The 18,971-nt window shown below is 38.4% G+C and overlaps 1 protein-coding gene across 2 annotated transcripts in view; it reads right to left on the reverse strand.

Moving 5' to 3' along the window:
- The window catches only part of SNX24 (sorting nexin 24), an 88,998-nt gene that overhangs the window by 37,137 nt on the left and 32,890 nt on the right, over positions 1-18,971 (reverse strand). For both annotated transcript variants that reach the window (XM_069002133.1, XM_069002134.1), the window contains exon 2: positions 6,182-6,265. In XM_069002133.1, coding sequence (XP_068858234.1) covers positions 6,182-6,265 — 84 coding nt within the window. The remainder of the gene's footprint in view (positions 1-6,181; positions 6,266-18,971) is intronic.

Consider the following 18,971-nt stretch of genomic DNA (forward strand, 5'->3'; position numbering starts at 1 on the left):
TATATTTTGAAGAGAGCTCCATAACTATTCCTCTAAAGATTCCCACAGGAAAGTTTATACATGTATCTATAGAGATCTATATAGAACATGTAACACATACATATGTATTTTATATATATGCATACTTATGACTGTATATAGATAGACACAAACATACAACCTGACAACACTAAAAATCCTCTTCCTAGAGCAACAATTTTTTTTGAAACCAGAAAACATGAATGTTTTCCTCAAAACTACAGAGCAAAAATAATAACTGAAATAGACTCCATTGCGTTTTAATAGAAGGTGGCATTCTTTCTGTTGGATATTGCCTCTGAGTAAATCTGAGGCAAAGAATGCAAGGAAAGAAACTCAAAATTGACTTTGACATGCATACCCATGGGAGACTGAGAATTTACATTTCATCTTTGAGCTTGCTGAGATGTCACTATAGGAAAAAGCAGTGGCAACATATCAACGTCTCTGCAATCACAAGTATTGAAGCTGCAGCCGGGAAACCTCAATTGCTCTGGAAATATTTTGCAACTTCCTTATATCTTAACAGTGCTAAATTACAATTAAACGTGAAGTGAGAAAAACAACACTCCAAAATAAAACTCCAAACCTAGGTACGTTTACTGACTGATCTTAAAGAGAGAATACAACCCCCCGTTTTTCCCTCTAAATTGATTGGGGATGTTGAAGAAACTACAGTCACCACTGTTGTGAACTATGACAGCACCTGCAGGTGAGCAACAAATGAGGAGAATGCTCCAGATGAGTGCAGACAAATCTGAAACTATACAAGCATCCACCAAGACCTACTGCTTACAAGATGAATACTCTCTGGCTGGTAACTCAGCTGATGATTAACAATCCTTTTGTGCTCCGTGGCCCTGTTACATATAAAACATCCAAAACACAATTACTTAATGTGCAGGCATAGATACTGGTTTTAAGTATAAAGCCAATATTACAAAGATATACAAAGGCTATCTTTGTATAGATACCTTTGTACAAAGGCCACTTTCTTGTGCTTATAGTAATCCAGTCATACATATTGCTATAAATAATTATAACAATGTCAAAGAATATTAAGCAAAGCCACATATGTATTAGCTGTATTGCTTCAGACTTGTCCCTACACAAACACAGTTATCTGAGGACTATTATTGCCTATAATACCTTCCTGTTTGTAACACTGACCTAATGCCTGTTGACACACTGTGGCCTCTATTTCCTGAAAGACTTGAAGATGGCTCACATTATCAGGTAAAGAGTTATTTGTCCATTTGTGAAAAGACAATATGATCTAGAGTATACACTAGTTATTCGAAAATTATAGACAACTTGCAAAACAAGATATGTCAAACTTCAGATTTTTGCAAATTTCACTGCAGTAGTTTCAACACTGTCACCTTCTAGCATTATTGTACTTAAAAGGACTACCAATATTTAATAATGGATAAGAAAATAAGTATAAAAAGATATTTGTGAATAAATATGAACAAATTGTTGTATTTTTAACTATGTTATATACCTTGAAATAATTTAATTCTTGCTAAAATACCTTTCCACATGAGTATAATAACACTTTTGTTCAGACTTACATATAATACTGTAATGCGAATGGTGCATAGCCTGACAGACAAGGTTTGTTGTTCATAATCAGGGCAAAGCATAATGGCCTATGCAAACTATTTCATAGAAGTCAACAGCTGTGGGTGGTTTCTGACAAAAGAATAATTTGTACTCCTGGTGTAACATGGCAGTCTTGAAAATATTTTAAACCTTTGCCACTACAGTCAGATTGCACAGGAAGTGGGGCTTTACTCTTGTACACAACTGGAATCTATGAAAGATTGAACCCAAGAAGGAGGGAAATCCAGACATGTTCTTGGAAACGGCTTTGTTTAAAATATATAATTAATCAAAACATTGATTGGCATTCTTATGAATGATGTCTTCTGTGAGCAACAGTCTTCCTTCCTGCACCCAATGCCAGTGAGGCATGCTCTTCTCCAGCAAAAGGCATGATCTCCTCATCAGTCTCTACATCCATTTTCTACCACAGCTGTTCTCTACAGAAGCTTTGTTTCTCCTACTCACTACAGACATCTCCAACATTAAGGGCACCTTGAATATGCAGCAAGTCTAAAGAGACCTTTCCAACTGCCATGTACTCACAGCAATTTAGAATGAAATGTACATTTTAAATTAAAGGGGAAGAAAGGAACAAAAGATAAATACCACATTGGCATGCTGATAACGAACTGATGCAAATGCTTTCACTAGGACTTCTGTAACACTGAAAGCACTAAGGTTCAGAGCACAAGCTGTTCAACAATACTAACAAAGATTTTACAATTTCAGAAAGTAAGACTTAATGAAAAGGTATATTGCTGACAAAATATGCTCTATGTTTTGCATCTGTGCAGGGGACAAATAAGAAGTCTCTATCCATTTTCAGAGTAATAAAAACAGCAAGTGAATGAGAAAATGAAAGAAATTGAAATGTGGTACAAAGGTTAGAATATCTGTTTTTCAAGTTTGTTTATTTTGCTGCTATTTCTGCAGAGAGAGAAAGGGTGCATCATTTATGATTTTTCTGGTGTTCTAAGAAGAAATCTCTGCAAAAGGAGTTATTGCAGTGAAAGTAGTGTACAAGAAGACAAATCTGAGAATGAAATTGCAATCATTTGTGGCTTTTATGCGGAGTAATTGTGCAACTCCAGAAATTACACTGAAGTTAGACCTGCTGTCCCATCTGTCTGGACAGAAGGCCAGTTATGTGATGCAGAGCCTCCGCCAGTTCTGCTACCTGTCCATCCTGTGATGGGCTGAGAACAAGCCCGAGTAACCCCTCTGCTTGGGGGATCGTGTCAGTCCTGCAATCCTTGCAGCTGGATGATGACTGTGTGGAGCATGTCACCACACCTCTACGACATGAGTCATCCACCAGGTAGGAGTGGCTGTGGGACATCCAGCTGCCCACGAGCTCCATCATGCTGGAGCACTGCAAAGGTGGGCTTCAAGAAGGAGTGCTCAGGTGTCCTGTGGGTGGCATCCAGCCTGCAAGCTTGTTGAACCACTTCCAGACCCATGCAACTCTCCTCCAGACCCTGCAATCCTGGATCCATCAGGAGATGGAGATGTTTGGCAATAGTGTTGGAAGAGTCATGGTGGAAGACACTATGACAACTGTCCCAATCAAACACAGGATGGATGCAGAGCTGCTGGGCTGGATGCTGGGGGTGTCCCTCCAAAACTGCACAGTGACGTTCATGCAGCAGCATGCACGTGTCGCTGTGCAACACAGCAGCAGAAACGCCACCTCTTCCACTGCTGCTGCTGGGGATCCTGGCAGCCACCCCTCTGCTCCCATTGCTATTCCTGCAGAGCAAGAAGGGCCCCAGGTTGAATCAGGTAAGGTTCTGCACAGGGCTGCCACTTCCAGATGGCACAGTAAATGCTCCTCTGAAGGGTCACAGCAACTCCTGAAGAGAAGGGAAAGAGACCCCCAAGGCTCCTCCAGCAAACAAGAGCCCAGAACCATGTCAGTGATGTTGGAAGGTGCCTTGGAACATGGCTAAAGGAGGACTGGGCCATCAGCTATGGCATGTGCCAGCCCTCAAAAGATCCCAGCCCTAATGATCCAAATAAAATAAATGCACAAAAATTACAGAAAAAGTCTCAGTGTTACTAACAGTGTAGATTCTATCCTCACCATTTTTTGCTGGGTAAGATGGAATGTTAATGCTGATGGGTCCTTCTGCTTGTGCCAGGTAGTGTTCCAATGTTTCCCTAAAGGCAAGCCCAGCTCCACACCTGCATCTCTGCAGCTGGTTCTGGGACAGGTGTTTCCAAGTGGCAGTCTCCAAAGCCAGCCCCTGACCCGCGGCTCATCACCTGGCCTCCGCTTCTCTGTACCTTCTGCCCCATATCCCTGGGCTCTGCTCTCCTACTAGCCTGCACTGCCTGGTGCAGCCTTGCTACAGGAGCGTCCAGATCTCTCCTCTTGCCTTGAGTCACAATTTGGTGTTTCTTTCTACCTCACCCCAGAGTCACACCCTGCCACAGCAGGAGCCCCAAGGAGGGGAAGTACAAAGTCCTGGCACTGTGAACGGACAGCCACACATGAGGCAGCTGCCCAGGTGGTGAGCAGCCTGGGAAAGGCTTCTGCCCACAAACACAGACTTTCTTCTCCCTCTTCCAGATCCAGCCTGGGTGCTGGCATTTCTTCTCTGCTTGCAAAGGACCCATCTGCAGGTGCTCAGCAGATAGATGCCAAGTGGCTGAGAAAAGTGAGTTTGCTTAGTTTGGAGAAAAGGATGATGAGGGGTGACCTCATTGCTCCCTGAGGAGCAGAAGTGGAGCAGGACATGCTGAGCATTTCTCCCTGGGATCCACTGACAGGACATGTGGGAATGGCTCAAAGCTGTGCCAGGTGAGGTTCAGAGTATCAGGAAACATTTCTTCACCAAGAGGGTGATCAAACACTAAAACAAGCTTCCGTAAGAGATGGTTGATGTCCCAAACCTGTTTGGGACATTTGAACAATGCCCTTAATATAATGCTGTAACTTCTCATCATCCCTGCATTGCATAGGCAGTTGGATGGTATAATTGTTTTATGTCTTTTCCAACTGAAAATACTCAATTATATTTCTAATTTCAATTCTATACTACACTGCATTATACAATACTATACTAGTCTAACAATAGCAGACTGCCTACTTGGATAGGGTGCATTTTAAAGATATAAATCCTGATTTTTCCCTCTTAATGTTTCCTAACCTATTTCATTGTATAAACTCTATTCATCTGCTTTACTTTCAATTACAAAATTATTCTCATCTGTAAAATAAAGCACTCATATATCACAAGGCTTAGTGGTGGGTGAGTGAGTTATTTTACTGTTTCTGACATTGTTGCTTATTTAATTTCATTTTCAATGTGACAATATCTCAGACATATCCGTATTAATAAACAAGGAAATGAGTATTAATAAGTGGTAGATGATATCACTACTGAGGTAAGAAGCAAATAGGCAAGAAGCACTAGCACATCTTAATTATGGTGCAGTAAAGCAAAATGCTCTTGTCTTCGGACTTTTGATGGCCAACAACACAGATGGGTCAATAGCTGCCTTTTGCTCAGACAAGTTTGCTTAAACCTGTACACCTGAGAAGCCTGGCAAAATCACCCTCTGTAGCACCAGGTAAATGCTTCTTTCCTGAGCTAATTCAGGACCACCAGCAAACACACTGGTGGGAATAAACTCCTCTGATATGGCACTGGCAAGAGCTGTAAATACCCATGCTGATTTCTGTTGTTTGCAGAGCAAGCTTTTCCGTAATGAAAGCAAGCAGCATCAGTCAAAATAGTTGATTGTGCCCACACTCCACTGCCACTCAGACCTACAAACCAAAAGATACTTAGTTGTCCCAGATCCTAAGACTCAAGCTCTTCATTACAGCCCCACTGCTGGTAATGGGCTGCAATGTTCCTCCAGAATTCTCCTTCACAATACTTGGCCTCCATAAAGAAGAAAAAAATGTAAAGCTTGCCTTTCAGCTGCACAACTGCACAGCAGCATCCACTTCAGCTTGGAGAGAAGAAATCACACTTTTTCTTTAATATTGGTCAGACCAATTTAAAGAAGTATTAGTGGATAACCAGCCTTGAAAGTACTGAGTTCCCTTCTATATGTTACTAAGATGATTCAGTAGAGAAACTTAGCAGATATTTTATATTACATTAATAGAGATGGTTTACTCAGTCACTTTCCTATCTGGTTTCCTCATGTACAAAAGTTGTTTCTTCAGCTTTACATGGCAGGTTAGCAATACAATTTATAGAACTAATGAATTATTTGCCCAATTGGAATAAAAAACCCCACTGTATTTATTTGTGGTTGGAATGTGACTTATTTTGTGACTTTACAAGAAGTCACAACAGATAGCATTTTAGCCATACAGCATGTAAACAATAATCAAAAGAAAAGGAGACTTAGTAACACATGAGAAATCAAATCTACAAAACAGAGAAGAAACTGAGTTAGTTAGGAATTAATTTCTAGAGGTATGAATCACAAGATGTATTTAAGATAAACCATGTATAGTAACATGGTTACAAGAGAGAGGAAAACATCACAGAGGGAAAACAAAGCTACAGCTTGTAAAGAAAAAGATCAGTACCTTTTTATGAAGTGCATGGAATTCACTATACCTCTTCTCGACAAAATGTTTCCTTCCACTCATAAGGACTTCTATTTTAAAGACCTGAAAATTAAAAATAATAAAAAAGAGAGTAATGTTACTTGCACAAACAGTTCAGTGACATGGATGTGACTGCACATTTTACCACAGTCATTCTAGTAAGTAGTCCCAAAAAAACCCAAGGTCCCTCATGAGTTGCAGAAGTACAGCAGTGGTTAGTGGTAAATATGGCTGAATCTTCTGTTAACAAGTTTGTTCAACAAACATATAAAAAGACAGCTTAAGCCTGGGCTATATGCTTTGCATTAAAATTAAGCATTAAAATACCTATATTAAATATCCATATTTACATTTTTTCTGATATTAAAACATCAGAAAGATGTAACATACTTTGAAGTAATTAAAAAAATAAAAAAGAACGGTAGGAAGAGAAAAAAAAAACAGGGAGAAAAGAAATAGAGTTTCATTCTTTTTCCCTTCTTACAATACAGTGTACTAATACATTCACACATGTTCAGTAAGAGCTGGATAATATATGCATTATGGTATACATGGAAATGGAGAAATAAATGCAAGCACCATATTGTATGTTAATTTCCTCCTAACCTACAAATTCATCTCTAGTCTCAATTGAACTTGTGCTACGTACACTCTAGGAAAAAACAGAACAAAACACAAACATGGCAAATGCTTGTTTTCCTTGTGTGATACATGTGACAGCTTTTGTTGCTGCCTAGGGAAGGTTGAAAGGCCAGGAGAAGCAGCTCTCTGGATCCACTAATTAGTAGTCACTAACATGACATTTTCTTGATTCTCAGGTCAGCAGGTCAGTTTTGAGGGCAAGTGATGAGAAATATTTTGAGGTACTCAAGAAAATATGGTCTGTTAAATGAAGACAAAATCAGCAGAGAAGTAATACAGAAAAGGTGCCTGTTCTATCTAGGAGTGCTTTGTTTTCTGTTTTGCTCAGAAAATGCTGGAAATAATTATTTTCAGGACAATGAGAAACAATGTTCAGCACAGATGATCACATCAAGACCCAAAACTTAGCCAAATAAAATGTTCTTTGATATAAATTTGCAAACAGTGTTTATGCCTGAATGCAGAAAAAAGGCTTTTCTGTCACAACATGCCCAGCTAGCATTGATCAGAGCAAACACTGAGATACTGGACTGGATAAACACTTTCTATTGTCCACTAGAACCTGCCCTTCAGACAGGTCAAAATGCTATGGTTTTCACTGACTAGTCAAACAACATTAAAAACAGACAGCATTTTATTTAACCCAGACTGAAATGCTTTTACCTTTGTTTGAATGCAGTATGGATAGGACCATAGTCATTTCACACCAATATTTACATTACCAAAATTCGTTTGGATGGCTGTAATAACTTGTGCTACATTCTATGTCTTCAAATAGGACTATGTCTGTGTCCTAAACGTATGAGCAGACAACCTTATTTGGGCGCACTGATTTTTTCCCCCCTCCTATCTATTTGGACTACTTTGGAAGAACAGCCAGTGGCTACCTACACATGAAAAAACTCCAAGGCACCCTGAGGAATATTTTATAAGTTCAGAGTTGTAAAGAGCATCACATGCAAAGGAGAATCAGTGTAGACATTTTTCTTTAGTTAAAATTTAACATACTAATTAAGAGGAAAATATTATTTACATTTCATATTCTACACACTATATGAAAGAAATAGTTCTGCAAGGAACAATTAGTTTTGGATTGCACAGCAACGAAGGAGTTTCAAGGATAACTTCTTAGAAAGAATGTATAACAAAACATGAAAGTAGCGAAGTGAAAAGTGACCATGGGTGTCCAGCTAAGGTGTTGCAAGTTTTGAATTTACTTGATATTATTGCTACACCACAGTCAGCTAAGAGCCACTCACTACTTTAAGTTTAGCACTTCTGTTGGCTACAGGGTTTGCCAAGCAATTTGGAGAAGTCTAAGAGGCTCCTGCCTCAGCTATAAGCACTCCCTTGCAAGGTAACTTTCCTGTAAATCACAGGTTGGCGCCTGCAGTCCCATTTTGATTTTATTCATATGTCCATCTTCAGAGAAATAACTGTCCCTCTGAAATCTAAAAACCCATCTTTTCATAAAGGAGAATAGTTGGAATATGTGAAAGGAAATATACATCCCTATGTGGACCTTCTTTTCAAAGCATGTGTCTATTTTGTTCTGTGTTTCATCACTTGTTAAGGAACCACATAAATGGTTTCAGAACACCAAAAAGTATGCTGCATTTATTCTTCCTCCTGTTTTAATTACAGTTTCCTCATTTTTGCTAATGTCATGACATTGAACAATATATTTGACCGTTACTTTTGCAGAAGATACAAGAAAGAAGCACAGCTTTGCATGCAAAGTAATGTTATTTCAAGATAGAGATACTGCCACCCTTACACCCCCAACTCCTTGCACCAGTATAGAGGCTTTAACTTTGCCCCTTACTACCCAGAGGCCTCAGATCCAGCTTCATGAGACACCTAAAATTTACAAAACCAACAACAACTCTGCTATGCTTGAAGTTGAATATTACTGTTTGAAAACAAAACCATGCAAATGATGTTTCTCATCTGTGGCACCTATACTTCAGACATATAAAGCAATTATAAATAAGAGGTAAATAAGTGGTAAATAAGAGGACAAGCCAGAAATGTTTTTTCTTCATTTAAATCTAAATACTAAACTGATTTACAAAGTAACTTGTAAAGCAGAAATGCAAGTAACTGAAATAAAACAATTGTGTTTATGGACTTTGTATTGTTTAATGACTTTATTTAATAGACTGCATAAATTCCAGGTTTGCCTCCTCACTATTTACCAGATCAGAATTCACAAGAGGAATTTAAAAGCATATAAGTTAGTTTTTGTGCCACTGTTTAATAAAAGGACGTGTGAAAGACAAAAAGATATATTAAGTTGGGAGAGAGAGATAGGATCTCTTCATGGATACAAAATAGCTACAGGCAAATCTTGCACAAATTTAACTGAGCAATTGCAGGCCCTGGCAGAAAAACAATGTAAGGAAACTGGTGAACATAGATGTAAGTGCCAAAATAAAGACGGAAGAACTATGGGGGGAAAATGCAACAGTGCTAGGAAATTACTTTTCTTGTAAAAATGTTAATGTTTTTTGAACAGATAACTCTGAAAAGATATATGACTTTTCATAAGTGACAGATAGTTAAATGAAAAATGCAAGAATAAGACAAACAAAATACTTTTCCCATAGTCATTGAAATGCCAGAAATTACACTGCACTGAACCATTTGCAGTTCACCCTGACTAGGACACAAGGGACCATAGATTTGAAGACACCAATTAGAAAACTCTAAGAGTACTTTGAAACTAGAAACATCTCAGTGTTCTTGGTTGCTGCCACAATAGTTATCAGTGATGTCTGCACATAGCTAGAGGATCATTACCCATTAAAATCATTCTTCCAACAGACTGTAGCCCACAAAAATGATGCATGGGGCAAAACCCTCTGAATTGGATATCAGTATGAATAATGCCAATCTTTTAAACTAGCAGAATTGCAGAGCAGCCACTGCAATTCATAACCATCAAACTTGTGATGAAAACTTCAGAAGAAGAATTCCTAAGGTCTTCGTTAATAAAGTAGTAAAAACTTTCAGGTCCAAGTATAAAACAGATTTACACATAATTTTTTTTCCTCTTCACTTTGTTCCAACTATATGGATTATATTCAGATGCTGGAAGCCATTTTCTTCTTTTCTTATTGTTAGCAACTATGCCTAATTTTGCCATTTTTCTGAATTTATCTGTTTCTGATCATTACCAAACCTCTAACTGAATGGTCCTTTTTCAATATTTTCAAAAAGAACACATTTCTCTTCTTGCTGCAGAAACTGGACAGTACTACATAGCAACTAAACTGGATTACATATGGGCAAAAAATTGGTACTGTATCACCACAAATTTCGAAGACAGAAAGCACAAATGGAAAAAAATAGGAACTAATAAGATGTACAAGAACCGCCCATGGTGCCCACAAGTGCTTATCAGGAATTGCGGGTACCACTGACACTGCCCCCCTTCAGTTCTTACCTATGTCACATGTGTACATCAGATACAAAAAGACATCTTTTATCTAATAATTTGATGCAAAAATATGCAGCTCCAGTAACTTAGTCTCGAAAAATCATACAGTGATGAATTTAACAAAAAAATGAAGACAAGAATGACAAACATGACCCTGAGTAGGGATGAAAACTAAGAAGTATAGTAACATCTCAGCTTGTTTTTCTATTGCATAAGAAATACATCGATGACTGTCACAACACTCATGGAAATTATGTTAGCTACACAGCTTATAATTACTGTAAGTTAATACTATCATATTGTGCATATTTATACATGGAAAAGTGAATTGCAAGACTTTTGAAAAATTACAGTTGAAAAAGACATTTGGGGCAGCCTCATTTAGAATACGGAGATACAAAAAACAGAAGCAGAAAAAGATAAATTTACAAAACCCAGATACATTTGTCTAACATTCACCAGGGAAGAAAACCCCACAAAATTCTAGTGTCATGTTTTTATCTCTCAAGACCAAGCCTAGTGACCCTAATACTATTTAATATATTACTTACAGAAATAAATACATCCCTTCAGATACTTCAATATACTTGACAGACTTTTGTCTGAGGAACAGCTAATGCATTCAAAGTGTCAAGAAAACTCAACCTTAAACCTTTGCCACAGCCATATAGAAGGAATTCCAGAGCAAATGAAATGACAGCTACGGTCCATGAAACACTAATAGGATTTCCACGTGTTTAGTGTTTCATTATTGCTCAGACAAAGGCACATTTTCTGACTCAGTTGTGCTACAACTACAACTAGAAGAAGACCGCAGAAAACAGTAGAGATAAAAAGATAACTTAAAGCCTCTTTCCATCCTACTGTTTCAGGGGAAAACAGTATTCTACACAATCAGTAAGAGCACCTGGGTGGTGGTGGTAACCAGAGCTGCATGTAGCTGCAACAGCACTTCAGCATCTTAGGAGTGTCAGTGCCTTATGGCAATGCTCCATACTTCTGAATGCCCCCCACAGGAGAGGCGGAGACGAGGACAGTATTCAGAGCCAACTCAAACTTCAGAGCAGCCTTGATAAAACTGAATCTCACGATCCCTCAAATGAAAACACATTAACTTATTCTGACTTCATCTTTTGGAAAGCAGGGCAGCAAAACTCAGTTGTGCAGTGGGCACAGAGCAGCTCAAGGGCATAGAGGTGGACATGGGTCACAGAGGCATGAGGCAAGGGAAATCTCCAACAATATTCCCCCCAGTTCTCGTTCTACTTTGTCTAGGACCCATTGTTTACTTTGGTTATCGCCAGCATTTCAAGTTACTGAGACTTGAGACCTTCTGTTCCTTGGGTGGGTTGCTTATAGTCACATCTTTTGACTCCTCTCTTCAGAAATTGCTTTCCTACACAATCAGCCCTTACATGAGCTCCGGCAGTCTGCCCATAAGGAAAGGGCCCGCTTTCTGCTGCAGAACCGGGAACGAGTTGGGGCACAGTAAAGAAGGAAGCAGTGTAGCCCTGAAGAGACCAATTTGCTCTATTTGGGGCCCCAAAGAAAAGATGATAGTGTCTACAAGAGGCAGTAACAGAAAAGAAGCGAACACTTGAGGAATCGAGCGCTGGGAGAGAGTATGAACAGAGACAGAGCTAAGAGTCATCCATCCTTCCTGGTATCATCCTCACACATACTGAACTTTTTCCTGATGGCTATGGGAGCAGGCAGGAAGCCAGAGCTGCACTGGGCAACTCAGCTGGTGCAGACGTTTGGGCACCGGTCCTGGCAGCTTCTTCCAGCTCCCTGCTCGCCTGGGACAGGTGCTCCTCACCCTCCAGTGGTACAGCTCTGCCCAACACACATTTCACTTCTACTGAGGGGCCCCAAAGAGATTCAGATCTCCTGCATTATCAGTTACAAGATTTGTTTATCTCACCTAAAGTCAGCTCAAAAGCTGAGTTAAACCCTCAAAGAGTCTCTTCCTTCACCCAAGCACAGTCACGTCAGTTATATGAAATCAGACTGTTTTAATTAGTCCCAAGTACAATGTACAGTATTAAGTTACAGCACAAGGAAAAATGTACACAGTTTTATTGACTATGGAAATGAAAGCTTGATATTATGCAATTATGACACTGTTTTGTCCAGAATTTATGAGGGAGAAAAACCATGACAGAGAAGTGAAATGTTCACACAGGATTTCCAGAGAGTATTCCAAACGACACCAGCACATGTAAAGCAGTTACCTGACCCACTCTGGCCTGGTAAAGCAGCTTTACTGTTTTTAACACATAAAAATATGTGACAAAAGAGGACAAGTTGTTTCACTAACTCCTTCTGTTAAATCTCATGTTACTGCAATCTAACTTGGGCTTCCATTGCTAAAAAGAAAACTAAATAAAAAGATGTGTATGTAAAAACAATCACTTGTTCTTATAAATGTGACTCCTAATTCAAATGCCTCCTTACTAATTTATATAACCTTCAGCCACTTGTTTACTGAAAAAGTTTTCTCTTCCCTAACAGTTACCAGTTTTGCTGGTACCACTATCTAGCTGAGTCAGACTAGTCTGAGTACCTTCCAAAGTGCAGTTCATATTTTCCACCAACAATACAAAATAGTTAAGGATTATTTCCTTGCACTTCCCCTACACTCTTTTGCAGTATGAGGCTCCCCCAGTCATAAAATGACAATGTTAGTAGGAATAATGTGCAAAAGATTTTTACAGGATTCAGGGATATTCTTCCTGGAGATGGCCTTTTAGAAGTGTATGTCATATTTCTTACGGTTTAGAGGAAGAGATAATAAAACAACTTATACTGCAACCCAGTCAGGCAGTTTTGTAATTCTTATAACATGGGAAGCTCGAGGGAGGCTTCTACGGAGCTGTCACTGTTGAATGAAAGAGTAGCTGACATGTAAGAGTAAGTAGTTTTCTGATTTTTTCAACTCTCTTTAAACCAATCTTTTCCAAACACATGGTTCATAAAATCCCATAGGAACCTCTCTGTCATTTCCTGAAAAATAACTTACTTGGCTTTCCAAACTAAAAAACCTCTCCCTTGCCAATGATGCACTGGCTATGGAAATCTAATTTGTAACCAAACCAAGATGCTACAAAATCTGACTTGGTTTTGGTATTTTTCTTTACTGGCCCTGCAGAGGACAACTGTTACATAGATGACACCCCTTTAAAATCTCATTATCACTGTGGTTACTTATTTGGCTAACTTCCTTACAGTCAAACTTAAGGGAAAATGTGTTGATCTTTTACTGAAAATGGAAAAAGTTTATAACCCACGCTAAAGCCTATAGTTAAACAGATGAAAAATAAAATTAGCTCAATCTGCTCTATTTGCTCATCTGGATCATCTCAATGCCTCTTATCATAAATGTTTTACTAATAGAAAACTATAAGCCTTTTTACGGAAAAGATTAGCTTTCCAATAGAAACAGTAAATGAGGATAGAATACTTGAATACTGCAAAAAAATAACTGATGCCAGGAGTATATTTACAAGAAACAGATTAAATCTAAGTTGGATAAAATATAAGGAATCTTCTATTTCATCACGAAGTCCTTTGCTGTTTTCTCTGGAGAGTCTGTAAAGAGTCTTCACACTTCCCAAGGCAGGATGCAATTCCTAACCACAATGACAGTGCCCTCATATTGCAGACAACTAGCAGCAAGAAGCTCCTTTTTGTGAGAGGTTAGACACAACATTAGGTTTTTCCTAGAAGCTTTGAGTCTGTGTTACTCCATTTGTACTTGAATTTGCTGTCCAGAGAACATCTGGGTGACCTCACGCCTCCAAAGCACAGATATTTTGTTTACAAACAAAAATGTAAATGGTGTCAAAGAACACATAAAAAGATACACAAGTAGCAAGGCAATAAGCATTTCAAAGGAACTAACTTTCTACTGTCTCATTTTCCATGGTATATATACCATAGTACATGAACTTAGTTTTTTTATCTGCTGGTGACTAAGAAAACACATATGAATACAAAATACAACAGGATTTAGTCAAGATAACATATACACAAGCTATTAAAATCAGCTCCACATGGTGATTAAACAAAAAAAAAAAATGTATATCCACATCATTTCTTATTAGGGTCTCTGCAGTAATCCATCTGAGAGGTCTCTGCTCCTCTTTACCATATAAGTAGTTCATCCAAATAAATTTTTATGAGCAGTAGTCAAAGGAGGTTGTTTTACTAAGTGTTTGCACAACTTAACAAAGATCCTTCATATATTACATTTAAATACTGTGATGACCCTATCTTCAGCCCCAAAATGGAGGATTCAAATGTTATTCTGTTAATAAGAAAATGAGCAGTCAGGATCCATGTAACACCTTCAGGCACTTCCTTTCAACGAGTTAAATCATCCAAACTTTCACTGAATTGGCATTGGTCTGTCTTCCAAAATGGAAAACTCATTACCTTTGTGATTGCCTGCCATCTGTGTTACTTTTACACGCAACTGACAACACTATTTCAAACATCAGCACTGGCTCCTGGAAAGATGAGTGACTGCATCAATTTATCAAAGAATGCCATCCTGGTCACCAAAGGTTTCCCTTGCCAGGTCAATGTCTTTGGAATGGTAATTCAAAGGTGGACAAAGAAATAAGCTCAAATAGATATAAGCAGTTTTCTTACTGGACTAAGCCTGCTGTGACTGAGACGAGACCTGAAGCAGGTTACCAGGATGTGGTTATCAATGTATCCAGCTGCAAAAAATCAAATGCTTCTTAATGTGCAAGGAAGGTGGAGAGAATGGAAGTGACAAACTCTGCACAACTACTGAAGAAAATGCAAAACAGCTACCACAAACAGTGCTCAAAAATAATAAAATGCTGTGCCCAATTGAGATTAAACTTTTTGAGCTTTTGAATTTACATGCTGTGACTAACAGAATATTTATATCGTTGGCTTGTTGGCTACAGTGAATGCAAACATTCCTGAGCCAGATTTACACTCGCTCAGGGACTGGTGAGAGCATTAACAGTAGCAGCAGCATGGGCAGCACAGGCAGCAGAACTCATCATAAAGTTTGGACAAAGCTCAGGGACAACAGGGCCAGCCTGGCTCTGTCCCAGGTATGTCCATGGGAACTGCAGTCAGCAAGGTGCAGGCATCCCAAAAAAGGGAGCAGATGAGTGTGAAGTTCAGAGCAGAGTTTGGATTTGACTTGAACAAAAAGGAGTAACACAGGGAAGAGAAACAAGTATTTCCTAACTTGCTTTCCTTACAACAGAAAATGCAGCAAGTAGGTAAATCACAGACACTGCAGGCAGAGAACTATATTGACATTAGTGGAAGAGCTGAGGAAGCACAGAATTTGACTCAAACAGCCACGTCTGAGAAAAGATAACATCTAAACCATTTATGGAAACTACTTTCAGTACAATCATGTCAACAGATTCTATAGCTTCAAAGTAAGTTGAAATACTAATACAAACCAATATCTAGTATCATATACATAATAAAAGTATCCCATTAGTAATTTTGCGATACAAGATTGAATAACCTATCCGAGAACATTGGTTGTATAGTCATATACTTACCATTTCAAAGACATGAAAATTGATTCAGTAAATATTATGTTATTTTGCAACTGGTCTCTCAATCACTTGCAAGATGACAAGGCAAATATCAACTAATTACACACCTGCACAGGTATTCAGACAGATAAGGTTTTAGGTACCCATCACAATTTGAGAGATTTTAAGTAAGTTATAAATTGAGTCTGATGGAGGAAATGTGGAAACAAAAGCATGCATACTGCAAACAAAGCAACAGAATGTAGATGATTGAAAACTGTGCTAAATGTTTTAACTGCTGTCTGTTGCTTGAACTGATAATACAGTGTGGCAGCCTCCTCAAATGTTAACTCAAGGCATCAAACAGTACTATTCACAGGCCTAACTTTCCCTCAGTGAAGGAAAAAATAAAAGACACAACCAAGAACAGACTAGCAAAGAATTAACTCGAACACTTCAATAACAAAAGCTAGTATCTTCCTAAACACAGCATTATGAGAAAACAGAATCCACACACTCGTTTTAGCTGAAATTTCAGTCACATTTCATGTCCTGGGTTCTTGGATGTGAAAGAAATCTTCATTTATTGTACTAGAAAACTTGATGCTCATCACCAGGAGATACCAACCAAGTTCCTTATTTAAATACATACAGAGTTAAAACTCTAAATTCAGTTGGACAAAAATACTATAAAGAAAATACTACAGATACCACTGAGAAGTCTTACAGGTACAGCACGATACTGTCACAGGTATCACTCCTCTCCTCATTCTGAGGCTTCAGATTTTCTTCTTGCTTTATTATGAACTTAGTGAAAACTTTACTCCCCTAAACAAACCTCTTTGAATCTTGCCGTTTTCCTGCTTCTCACCTTTTGTACTGAATAGAAAAACTTTTGTTTATTCACACAAAATGCTGCCATAAATAACTTTTTAAAATATTTTTTTGAAAGGCTCTATTATTATGAAACTGCAGTGCCTCCCTGCAGAAGGAATACAAATGCCTAGTTTACTCTAAGTTCTTAGTTGCAGCAAAAGTTGATTCTTCTACATATTTACAGAAAGTGTTACTTTTCCATTTACAGGGCAGAAATAAGGCAATGTACTCTATCCTACATGTGACTGAGAAGTCATCATCTCCAACTCCTCAGCAAGAAATTGCTCATCTTTCTGTACAGCTTCTGTCCCTACTCACCTTTCCTTTCACCCACGTGTTTTTCACGGGTAAGAAATCTAAAGGGGTAATGAAAGGGGACAGTCATCTTGCATCAACTAATTCCTCACCCTCCTGTTTCATGCTGCAGCTCAGACACACTGCTGTTATTTTTTTCTACCATCTCAATAACATTTGAATGGGACCTGAGATGGAAGTAATTTAATAAAATGTACTATAGAAGTCAATGGCAGAGCCAGGAGCAATTAGAATTAATCTAATATATTCCATTACAAGACTGTTCTCAGTTACTTACTGTTTTGCCAACATTTAATTTTTGGGCTTAGATTTTCTGTATCAGGTATGTGATTCAGACAGAAAATATTTTTAGAAAGTTACAGCTGAGACAGTCCAAACACATACTTAGAGAAAAATATATTTTACATTATCCATGCCAAAAAACCCAATCAAAAACCCAAAACCCAATCCAAAGCAAAACCCAAACTATTTCGCTCAAATTTCTCCAAGATGTGGACAAGAAGACTAGGAAGACATCTGGGAGAAAAATTTGGCCAAGTCATAAACTTCTGGAAAACTGCCTAACTCCTAACAAAACTTTGCACAGAGTATGTTCATAATGTAGTTTTTCCAATAGGATAGTCACTGCTGGTGCTGTTATTTTCACAGCATGTCTGAACTGATTGAAAGCTCATGACATCTCCACAAAATTGGGATAAATTTCAGGGCTACAAAACACTTTTCTATTCCGGAGCAGCTATAGTATTAGGGAACAGAAAAACAATTGGAGGACATTTTGAAGTTTTGTCTAAGAGATGCTGGACAGGAATGTATGCTATGGTACAGGGAAACAACACCTGAAAAGACCATACTGTGTTACCATTAAAATAAGGTGGCTAAGGAAGAGTAGGAGAAGGGGCTTGTAGTGTGAAGTACTCCTGCTCTTGTATTCTTAAAGGAAATGCACAGTTCCACTGTGTATGAATCAGAAATGTATGTCACTGCATTTGCTTGCTGTGAAAACCCACTGTTAACACATGGTACCCCTCTCCCTCCCTCCCTCCCTCCACAACTGGTGGGGCAGCTGGATGACAAAATCTCAAGCATCTCTTAGTCAAGAGGTCTGTATCAGGAACCTCAAAGTTCCACATTCACCGGTCATATGTCTGGGGCAGTACCTATATAAATGATATATTCCCTTCCCTTAATTCCTAGTTAACTGCTCAGTGGTAAAAGAAAAAATAAACGGGAAACTGTTAAGAAACAATGATTGTGAATTTAAATGCTCACAGTGACATTTAAGCTTTTCACACAATGCAATCCAGTTGCTGTACATACGTGCTTGTAGCAGTCAGTCACACACTCCTTTTCCCCACTGAATGTCCACTTAGTTCAGCATACCTGACTGACAGTGTGGTGGGAACAAATGAGCAAATGACAAGGTCCTCAGGGGATCCTTCCATGTAAGAACTAAAAAAAAATATTTAAAAAGGCAAGAAAACCACACATACAGAAAAGTATGGCAAATAGTAGTTTCATGGTTACTTTGAAAACCTTAGATCTAAAATCCAAGTGCTTCTGCAATGCTGAACAACTTATTTCATGTTTTTTCCTAGAAAAACCAACTTAGAGCATCCAGATTGGGCACAATTCAGAGGCCTGAACCCGGAGCCCTAATCCCACATTTTTTATTATATTATGATATTCTATTATAATTCTATTCCCATATCTTCCTTTCCACTGAAAACAACATTTTCTATCAAATCTTCTATGCATTCTTTTTAAAGAACCAATGAAAAATTACTGCATGCAAAGATCACTCAATTTTTCTAGAAAAATAAGACGATTACCATACCTAGTGCCAAATGTGGCTTATTTAATAGTTTCATTGGAAAGTGTATATTAGATAAACACTGGAGCTGGGGCCCAGAGAAGTAGTGGAGAAAGCCAAAACATGATAGGACATGACCCTGTG

Source organism: Aphelocoma coerulescens, assembly GCF_041296385.1.
Source record: "Aphelocoma coerulescens isolate FSJ_1873_10779 chromosome Z unlocalized genomic scaffold, UR_Acoe_1.0 ChrZ, whole genome shotgun sequence".
Taxonomy (NCBI): domain Eukaryota; kingdom Metazoa; phylum Chordata; class Aves; order Passeriformes; family Corvidae; genus Aphelocoma; species Aphelocoma coerulescens.